Source organism: Agrilus planipennis, unplaced genomic scaffold (genome assembly GCF_000699045.2).
Source record: "Agrilus planipennis isolate EAB-ADULT unplaced genomic scaffold, Apla_2.0 scaffold320, whole genome shotgun sequence".
Taxonomy (NCBI): Eukaryota; Metazoa; Arthropoda; class Insecta; order Coleoptera; family Buprestidae; genus Agrilus; species Agrilus planipennis.
This window is the reverse complement of record NW_020439791.1, coordinates 164410-175491: the sequence shown is the minus strand read 5'-3', so window position 1 is coordinate 175491 and position 11082 is coordinate 164410. Positions and strand designations below refer to the sequence as shown.

The following is an 11082-nucleotide window of genomic DNA, read 5'->3' as shown; positions in this document are numbered from 1 at the left end:
TAGGCTAGTTATAAATATTGAAATAAATAAATGAGCATAGGCAAAGTTAGCTGTTCCCTATGGGCTTCGCCAATAAAGGGTCTTATCAATATGAATCTAAAATAGTTAATTAAAAGCTGATTGTTACCTTATCTTTTACAATTAAAAATAATTTCGACTTTACGTTTATAACGACTTTCGTCCCTGTCATAAAATGCTAAGGTTCGACCTTCAACTTTAGCAACAGATATTTACCTACAAAAAATTTGCGACTTCCTTCTCCAACGACCCCTTTAAATGGGATTTGAGGAGATTTTGATCTACCCCTCTCCACGCCCCGTATGTGGTGGAAGATCGACTCTATTATTTCATTCGGCAAATAGTAAAAAAGTAATAATAATACTTTATTTCAAAGCAAGTCCTTTACATTTTTATCCTTAACTGTCTAATTACTACTCTCTTAAAACTAAGATGATACCAATTATCCCATTATGCATATAGTATTTTTTGTTTCGTTTTTATTATTATATTTCAAATATTCCTTTTCCTTAACTGGACTTAGATTGTCCCTTATCCTTGCTTCTGCCTCTATGTATCCACATAGTTTTTCACTGAACATGAATTGAATTGATTTAGTACAGCTGGTGTCCGACTGAGTTCATCAGAGAATGAGGCACCAGTCCCAGGTCTGCCCAGAAGTTGATGTATTTGTAGTGTAAGTACAGGGACTTCACCCTCAAAAGTTCAAACAACTTCTTACATTTACTGAACGTATTTTGGCCTTGTTTGGAATTACATTAAAGAGGGGCGGAGGTCCTGGGCGAGATGGCCATCCGCCTCCCCTTCCCTTAGTCCGATATTGAGTTCAGTCACTACTGGATTATATGTGAAAGTGTAAGACACATTTTATAATAAATTGTAAAAAAAGAAGCCTAAACATTGTTAGCGAAACGTTGGCTGTTGGTTTTTGATAAAAGCCAAATCCATTTTCCCTGAAAAATTGGTTCTGATTTCCACATTCAATTGTAAAAGGAAATGATGTAAGATTTCTCTAATGGTACCATTTTCTTATAAATAACTTGAGAAAGTTTTTGTAAATTTCTAATAAAATATAATATGCCTTATCCGAAGCTACTTGCATTTAATAAGGTAGTCTTAGGGGCCATCTAAGTATTACGTAAACACCAGAAGAGGTTGGAAGATCTTTAATGATAGGGGATCGGGGAATCTGGGTGGTGATTACGTCAGCAATGTTTATTTATTTTTTTTTCTGATTTTTCTGCAAAACTAAAAAGATTCTGATTAGAACAAATATGGCAACCTTACTTGTGTATGCTCGAAAGCGAAAATCATGTTCAGGGATTCCCCATTGTTCACTTGCCGTCAGACGATGTTTTGTGGTTACGTTAAAAAAAAATAAAAAATGGATGATAATGTTTACGTAAGCATGGGAGGGGGTAAAAGCTTGGCTTACTTTGGTAACAACGAGGACGGGGGGTTGAAATTACTGAAATTCTGCTTACGTATTACTTGAATGGTCCCTAATTCTGATTGAATTGTGTGAAAAGTACGTATTTGATATCTCCGTATTTTTATTTGATACATCCTGTATTTTGTATTTACAGCAATTTTTTCACAGAAATTTTGGCAGAATTAAATCAATTTAAAATTATTTTTGCGTGGATGCTGGGTAAATAAAAGAGATCATAATTACTTGGTGCATCAGTTGGCGTAGTGCAGCGAATGACAAATAATGGATCTGCATTTAAAAAATATTATTTTATCTTTTGTTTGCATACAGGTGAGACATGCAGTAATATATTATTAATCTAGAACGGTTATCCGTATTATTTTTATCAAAAATTAATTAATTTACTTTATTTTTTTTAATAAAGCACTCATATATTATTTAATTTCCGCATTTCAATTTTTAGAAAATAATGTCATGGCTTATTTTGAGATTGTATTTTTTTGTCTGTTATTTTAAAATTAATGTAGTGAAAAACGTTCTTTTCTTAAAGAAATCATAAAAAAACATGTGCAACTCGTCGTCAGTACCCGTGAAAGAAGTGAAACTTCTTTGGCGACCTCTATAGCTTTATAACGAATTGGTGAAAGAAAGAGTATGAGAATTTCCAGGATTTATATTTTCCAATATATTTTATCCTTAGTCCACCTAAGGAGTAATACATTAATACCTTTTTATGTAATTAAATAACAAAAAAATGGTTAAATTTTTTTCGCTTCCGTTTATTNCTCTTAAATAAATATTAATTATTGTTAAATAAATATTTCTTGTAATACACTTACTGTAATATAACAGATATAACCAAAAAATTAATTTAGCACTACAGTATAGTGAATATACATATAATATACTATAATATATGAGATGCCGGTCATTAACAGCTTACTAAAATACCGATATGCACATGCGCGCTTTTTTATTCTCATAGCCTATCGCTTCGCGAGACGAATCGTTGCATAACGTGTCGTTTTATGGCCTTGAGATGTTACTTTCATCAAGCCCAAAGAAGTTTCACTTCAAAAAATTCCATAAATTTCAAGCGCCACCTAATGACCATAAGATGAAGTAAACTAAGCGAATTATTACCGCCATTTTTCCTTGTACATCCTGACAATGAAACATAAGTTTTTAAATATTAATTGGTCAAAACAAAAGTAGAAAGCCGTTTTGCATGACATTCTCATATTATTTACAACGTTTGTAGGTTTTTTTACCTGTTTTGGGAGCAACTTATCTTCCCCGGCCATATTTACCAAGTGGGGGGTTAGTTCAGTTTGACGGCTATTACGGACAGCCACAGTCAACCGATATAATAAATTCTTCAGGTTTGGGGAAAGATGGTTATGGTATGCAAGATGTAGGAGGTAAATTCAACAGAATATATAGTTGTAATTAAGTAAAAGTAAGACTCCTAATGTTTATTCAATTTGATTACTAATTTTGTGGAATAGTAGGGAGATCAAATAGTTAAATTTTCAGTAGTTGACGGGGGAACATGTATCGGTAGGATATTTCCAATATGCAATATATCCGGAAGTATGACATCTAAGATTTTGAAAAACATGGTTTGAGTTCATGTTATCAGACCTTTCAAATGACATTCCTAAAAAAGATAGAGACAGGAGGTGAAACCACGTGGTTTTCTTAATTTATACGTAGAGCGTCATCAAGTTGTGCTCGGTGGTCCGCTGCGCAGTATGCCAGTGCGACGCGTAGGGGCGTGAAAATACGGAAGTTCATGTGCAGTTGCTCATTGCGCAGTGGACCGTTTTGTCTTATATTCTTTGTTAGTGATGATGTCTTTTAGATCCATTCGCTACTGCCTCTGTCTCTAGTCTGTTTGGACATCTCACATGTATGTCAAAAAAGACTTTTTTCTTTTCAAAATACTAACGATACAACTATATAAGTAATTTTGAAATGTCAATAAAATTGGAAAATATGAAGATCCAAGATTTATTCGGACGAATTTTGAGGTACTGAACCTTGAAGAATAAATTTGCAATCATAAACAGGCATTGTTATTGAATAATTGTTAGAACGATCACATTCGTTATGGTATTTAGAATGAGGCACCAGTCCCAGGTCTGCCCAGAAGTTGATGTATTTGTAGTGTAAGTACAGGGACTTCACCCTCAAAAGTTCAAACAACTTCTTACATTTACTGAACGTATTTTGGCCTTGTTTGGAATTACATTAAAGAGGGNAAAATACATTTTTGCCGTTAAAAGTTTTGCTAGTATCACCGATCAAACATTATATAAAATGATGAATGAAAGTTGTTCACATTAGCTATTGATGGTATTAGAAACTTCAAAAGGGAATTCGATAATGAAGAAAGGTGTTTTTTTTTTGCTCCATATGGAAAGGTAAAGTTATAACGAATAAAAAAATATTTCAATACATATTAGTTTTTCAATGAGTTGTGGAAAGAAGTATTTTTATCTAGCTTAAATTTTAAGATTGCAATAAATTTTTTGATCAATCACTTGGTCGGAATAACTAATTGATTGTTTAATGCTGAAAATTCAATGTAAATCGGTATGGATTAATATTAGGACAGGTATTTTAAAATTGATTTTATATTATATTTTATATTGTCATATTTCAATTGTTTGACATGTACGATTAATAATGTTTTACGATGTCCAATGAATGTTTTTGTTTATTTGTAGCACCCAGCTTTTATGGAGCCGATTCTTCCAGTTTAGTTCTCACTTTACTGCAACCGATTTTCTATATAAAATCCCTTATTGCAAAATTTATTGGTCACTTTATTAAACCCTTAAAGATTCTCAAGTATCTAATACTTAGAGCGACGTATTAGGAATCCTAGCAGGAGTTTAGAAAGCAAGAAAGAAGCCTAACATTTTTTATTTTATGATTTAATTAAATCTTGTAACTTTTCTTTTGTAGTTTTAATTTCTAAATGCAATCGTCTAATATTAAAAGAAACTCCTTGTTTGTTGTTGCATTTTGTAAATTATCTTTACATCTGTAATAAAAAATAAAGCATTGTAGCATTTAAATGCGTATTGATATATTTTTATAAGTATACTAGCTTTTCCCCGCGGATTCGCTCGCAGAAATTAATATTGTTTTTCTATAAAACCGTTTAACTCAAAATTCACCTTTACAACGTTTTAATTTTATGTAATGTCGCCATCTTAGATTTCAAATACAAACGTAGCAACAACATTTCATCTTTAAGGGTTGATTTTAAAAATTGTCAAAACACGTATTTGCTTAATTTCAACAATGAGCAACCTTCGAGTAAATCCGAGTACAAATAAATCAAAATATACCCCATGGAAAAGTTGCAACCTCTTTTCATTTGAATAATAATATCAAATAGCATATGTATGATGTTTCAAGTAAATTCAACCACAAATGAAGTATGTCCCAAACAAAAATTGCAACACCTTTTTAACCCCGCCTTTAAAATGTAAAATGTAGCATCGTGCTACAGATGGCGTTTACTGCGCCATTTGTAGTATTTTCTAAAACGCACTGTTAAGACAGCAGGTAAAAGTTGGTCTGTGTTTTGTCGGACTGCCTGCGACGCGCTGATGAGATCCAAAAAGATCGAAATCGCGATCCGCGTCTGATAGTTTCGACAGAATGCAGACCACTTCGAATTATTTTATTCGATTAAGGTAACGTGACAATCACGTTGAGGTTGGCTACGCCGGGATTCGTTTTCAACAAGTAGATATCCACACAAGTGGACCTTGCTGGAGCATACGTAATCCTAAAATGTAGCATCGTGTTACAGATGGCGTTTACTGCGCCATTTGTAGTATTTTCTTTCCAAAGGAAAACGCTAAAAAAGTGAAGTTAAGTTTTTTTTACGAAATAAATACATACAGATGTAAATTAAAATTTTAAGGCGTTCACATAAGCCAGTGTTTTCACGGTATGGAAGGGGGAACGAGGGGGCATTCTTAGGGGAGCCGCAGTTACTCTCAATTCTATAGTACTACAACCCCATTAAAGAGGATTTTATAGATAAGAAAATAAAGTTCTTCCATTTTAAAATGTTATATTAATTGAGAAAAAGCTAATTAAAAGTTAGATGGAACTTACACTCATATTAACAAATATATGAATCATTTTAATGTTATGAGGAGTAGGCACCATTCACATTAACCTGATTGTTGCGTCTGATTCTCGTTAACCTATGCTTACATCGTGGATCTAATTAGCTACAAATAAAGTTGAATCGTTTTATAAATTTAAGCGATTTCTTTGCTTGCCTTTTTTTTTGAGCTATCGACGAAAACGTCCTACAAGTAGGATGTGGCAATCGAAATGAAACTTCAATCAATATTTGAAGTGTTTTTGTGGTTAATTGGGAATACTTATCCTGTTTTGTCTTTAACCCAGTCTTTCTTAATGTGGGCGATAATCAGAGAGAGAGAGAGATGCGAATTATTTGAAATACTTCCATTTAAAATGTAAATACAAAATAAAAAATGTCTATTTTTATTCTACATTTAAATACTTTTTTGAGAAAAGCATTTTGTTTTTATCTAAAATACTTTTCTAAATGTATTTTCTATTTGTAAAATGTAAAATATATTTTTGCCGTTAAAAGTTTTGCTAGTATCACTGATCAAACATATAAAATGATGAATGAAAGTTGCTCACATTGGCTATTGCAGGTATTAGAAGCTTAAAAAGGGGACAAGGAGACATTCCATGAATGCCTTCTAAAACTTTAACTGAAGAGAGCCCAAAAAATTCTAAACTTGGAAATTGATAATCTGAAAATTTAATTGATATTGTTTTCCGGGTTCAATGTCATAGCCCATGCAAGTTCCAAATTGATATCAGCGCCTGCCAAATCACTACTTATCGTACTTTTAGAAAGAAACTACGAAATTCTATGAATTACAACAAAATAGCCCGCAAAACAATATCGAATTGATATGCGCTAGCTGTGTAAAACTTAAAAACTACTAGATATTGTGGTGTGCTAATAAATGCGTATAATCCTAAACGATTCGAAAAACTACACCTGTTAGATGACCCCAATGCTAAAACAACTATGGATTCAATTTCATTCTCTTATTACAATGTGTAAAAGATCGGAAACAAAATGAGGTTGTAAATATTTTGATATAAAATGATTGATGTTGATTTTATATCAATAAAATTATTTGCAACGCTATTTTGGCTCTAATCTCTCACAGCAAANCACAATCGGCCTCCGCGTTCGGCAGCGTTCGACATCTGTCTCTCTCCTACTTGAGTGAGCGATGCGTCCGCGTGGACAGCTGCTATACAATAATACATTTCCATTTACCTCCTTCTCTATATCCATACAAAATATCTATCAAACAAATAAAATTAAAAATGAAACCATTCCATCAGTATTTTCTTATGACGTTGTCACGTTCAACTATCGTCAGTAAACCGACTTTACAGACAACCGTTTTTTTTTTAACTAATTCGAAAGTTATGAGCCTCAGGGAGCATAAAAATTCAAAAATAAGGACCACCCCGAGTGATAATTATACTAATATTTAAAATGGGAAACGAACACAATGGGAAGGAACATTGGTTGAAACAGGAAGAGAGAAAATGTAGAATATGTGGATGAAAAATATGAGAATTTATGTCATGTGGTAAAAGAGGGTGTGAAAAATAAAGAAGGAATTGAATACAAAGAACGGTTAGAAGTAGATGGCTAGAATGCGGTTCTATATTATTAAAAAAATTTTTAACAAAAAGGGTGCGAGAGTAACAAAGCAAATGGCGTTTAAGTTTGAAGGGGAGGAAAAAAGCTCTCTTCTTCATTATAAGGGCATCAGTCCTACAACTGGTTGGGCATGCACTTCCACTCTTTCCTGTCCTGAACTAATCATCGCATTTCCCTATTCGCTATGTGCAAAAGTGACTGTGGCGCTGTCTGTGGCCAATTTTCAAATTTCTCAGTGAGAAAAATACGTTTAAGCTAAAGTAAATATATTTGAAATAAAATAGTTTTGTTGGAAAAATGTCATAATATTTAAACTAGTCAACAAGAAGTGATTATATAATAATAATGATGAATAAAATTATTCGAACTGGGTTTTCGAAGATAATTTATTCTATTAAATTTAATCCTGAAACAATTGTGAAAGGTAAAGATTTGGCCGATCTTCATGTCATGAGAATTGAAGAATTAGGTGGATGTGACGAATCTATTTTGATTAGGTGTAGTGTCATAAGGCAAACTTCAGTTACTTTATCACCATATAAAGTAGAGTTAAAGGCATGTTAATTCTGATTGAATATAAATAAAGTTACGATAATATAAGATTAGAAAATTATTCGTCAATCTAATTTCTAATTAGTCTAACATTCATACGAAAATTTATTCATTTTATCAATGTCTAATTTTTTATAGCTCAATAGAGAACTATGTATATTTAAAAATTATATTTGTTTTATTATATTTCCAGATATTATAGTATATACTGTTATATATTGTTTATTTCTTTAATAATATATATTCATAAAATAACGAAATTCTTATACATACTGTTGCCTTCGGACTGCACCTAACGAATTTAGTCGCCTCTGTAATTTGTGTGGAAACAGTGAATTTGCGATTGGAAAACAATAAAATTCGAAACTTGAATTACGCGTTGTATTTGAACAATGAATTACAGAACACGAAAAAAGTGCTTTCTGACATGGTGGCATAGTTTGCAGGATAAAACTTAATAAATTGTATTAAATAATAATTATTTTGGGCGGGTAAAGTTTCTTCAGTAATTAGATTTATTCACTGTAAAGTTTCTAAAATCGACACTTCAAGCGCTGGCGTCAACCTGCACATGGCGAATAACTAGAAAAACCAACATCCTTAACTATTTGTGAACAATAATCCAAACTAAGTCCACCTTAACAGGGGTAACTCCTGTTTCTGCGTCTAAAATGTCTCTACATAGCTCTTCATGCCTGAGTAGGTGTCCCACCAACCTATCTCGTCTATTTCTTAATGACCTTCCAAGCACCCCCCTTATTTCTAACCATCTCTACCCACAGTATCCTCACCATTCGCCTTTTTCCTAACTTCTCTCCTTGCCTCATAGTCCTAACATTCCACGTGCCGACTCGCGAAATATTGCAATTTTACGTTCAAAGATCCCAGATGAAGCCTTCATTTAGTAGAGAGTAGAGTTGTAAGAGTACATTATAATCTACGGGATATAATTTTGGTGGCGGTTTCCCGTTGCCTTCCACATCGCAGTGTTGTGCATCAGAGTGCTACACCGATCCTCGTGATCTCTACCACCCTGAGTACCAAAAGAATTACTGCCCTTTTTCAGGGATTTGTTTTATTAGTCTGGTTTCCCATTAAAGGTGTTTTGTACCATTTTTTAAATTAATTTTATTATTGGAAATCGTGTGAAGGTTTTAGAAATATGAAGGATGTTTTGGTGTACTTTGGCATCAATTATGGCAGTTTTGCCAATGTATAACTTTTTTGTTTAATAATTACTAGGTAGGTACTACATAATTTTCTATTTTATCATAACTTTTGGACATTAGAGGCGTATTTTTTTAATGATTCATTCGTAATCGAAAAACAAAAATGAGTAATAACCAATATATGGCTGCTTTCTGCGTAAATTGACAAAAAGTCATAAAATATACCGTTCTGCAACAATTAACCTTATGATCTGGTTTGAATTGTTAAAAATGTTTGCAGTAGATAAATAATTAAAGACAATATACTCATATATATAATTGCAATGATTTCATTTTAATTTAACAATGGGTTTGTGCAAAATTGATTTTATTTTCTTTTGTTTTTATAACAATAACCGTTTATATACCCCCGTACATTGGATTAAAACAAATTTTATTGGTACCTATTTTATTTTGGTTATTGTACAGTAAGTCAGTGTTATACGTGCCGGTCATGATGAATCAAAAATATAATTACTTAATTTTCTTTTTCTGTTTTCAGGTGAGCAATGTGCAAGGCATTGTCAGTTGTTGTTAGATACATTTCTTATTTTAGATTTAAAAAATAAATTATTATTTATTTTGTTGTTATTTAATTTAGACATAACAANTCATGATGAATCAAAAATATAATTACTTAATTTTCTTTTTCTGTTTTCAGGTGAGCAATGTGCAAGGCATTGTCAGTTGTTGTTAGATACATTTCTTATTTTAGATTTAAAAAATAAATTATTATTTATTTTGTTGTTATTTAATTTAGACATAACAACATAACAAAATAACGAATTATAGTGCACATTTCAATTGCTAGATGCGATTTCTTGTTCAATTCTGATTGGTTAATTATTTTAATTTTAATCGTTGAATATTAAACAGTAATTAGACATCGTATTGGGTGTATTCGAAATTAAACCGTTACTATTATTAAGTTTCTTTTGTAGATTTTTACAGAGTCCTTTGGATACCAGCCAATTTACAATAATGGAAAATCAATAGAAGATTTGGATGATTATAACTATTCCCCCAAATCCGATATGAAACCGATGAATATAGTAGAACGTTTATACAAAAGAAGTAAGAATATTGTGCCTAATATTTGATTTTTTAATCACCTTTTCTGTAATTTTTGTCCCCATATGTAAAAATACTTAAAAAACGCTGCAATTTAAAGTTGGCGTTGATATTAATTGTTTGAAAAAAGAAAAGCCAACTCTGATTGGACTACTCAAATTTTTACGTATGTATAAGAAAGATAATTATCTTGAAATTTTGCAAAACTTCCGGAATATTTAATCTAGATTTTTTAAATTAAGGATAATAACACCTTTAACTACTTTTTTTTATTCAGGTCCAGATTCTTCTCACTCAGCAATGGTTGTTAGCGCCAGCGACACTAATTCTAACAACGAATTTCAAAAACTTCTCTTTGAAAAACTGTTTGGCGTTAGAAGTCTTTTCATAGATATTGTTAAGACTTTGTTTGCTTTTGTGTCCCATAATATACAATATTTTAAGAAGTATGTGGTAGATTTGCCCACTTTAGGGCCTGATAAAACGGCAGTGGCGCCGCTAACACTTCTGGGACCATTATACGAAGTCCTGAAACTCCTGTCCAAGGCTATTTTTACCGAATAAACAATGAAAAGGATGCTAAAGAAAAATAAACGATGTATTATTAATTTTTTTATAAAAATAAATGTGTAAATTCAGCAAATACTATAAAAATGTATTCATTTTTTAATCAATAAATATGCCTGTTTGACATTGTACCTTATTACCATATATTCGTATTATTTGTTTAACGAGTTAATACCCAACACTCGGTTAGTAGGCCAATTAGCAATCGTTTAAATATATTATATTATTACTATTTAGGCATTTAGATTCAGAATCAGACTTATTTAGAAATTTTATTGGGATCCGTCAAATGAGAGGAGTCTAAAAACATGGCGCCGATTAGGGAAAATTTATCGTAGTTCCTATAGTGTACCGTGCAATTTCCAAGTTTTTAAATTACGATAAAATGATAAGTATTGACACAATATGTGATTGGGCTGACACAAAGCCTCGGAAAGGAAATTTCGTTGAAGGTGAGCGTGTTTTTAATGCCA

The 11082-nt window shown here is 31.9% G+C and overlaps 2 protein-coding genes across 2 annotated transcripts; both read left to right on the top strand.

Annotated features, from left to right (window-relative positions):
* The first annotated feature begins 1715 nt into the window (after positions 1-1715).
* On the top strand, positions 1716-4532 carry LOC108741606. Its single transcript, XM_018476455.1, has 3 exons — positions 1716-1780; positions 2712-2871; positions 4183-4532. The coding sequence occupies exons 1-3, from the start codon at positions 1733-1735 to the stop codon at positions 4332-4334; spliced, it is 360 nt and encodes a 119-aa protein (XP_018331957.1). The 5' UTR covers positions 1716-1732; the 3' UTR covers positions 4335-4532.
* Positions 4533-9615: 5083 nt separating this feature from the next.
* On the top strand, positions 9616-10751 carry LOC108741604. The gene is made up of 3 exons (XM_025979484.1): positions 9616-9632; positions 9913-10045; positions 10320-10751. The coding sequence occupies exons 2-3, from the start codon at positions 10006-10008 to the stop codon at positions 10604-10606; spliced, it is 327 nt and encodes a 108-aa protein (XP_025835269.1). The 5' UTR covers positions 9616-9632; positions 9913-10005; the 3' UTR covers positions 10607-10751.
* The last annotated feature ends 331 nt before the right edge of the window (positions 10752-11082 follow it).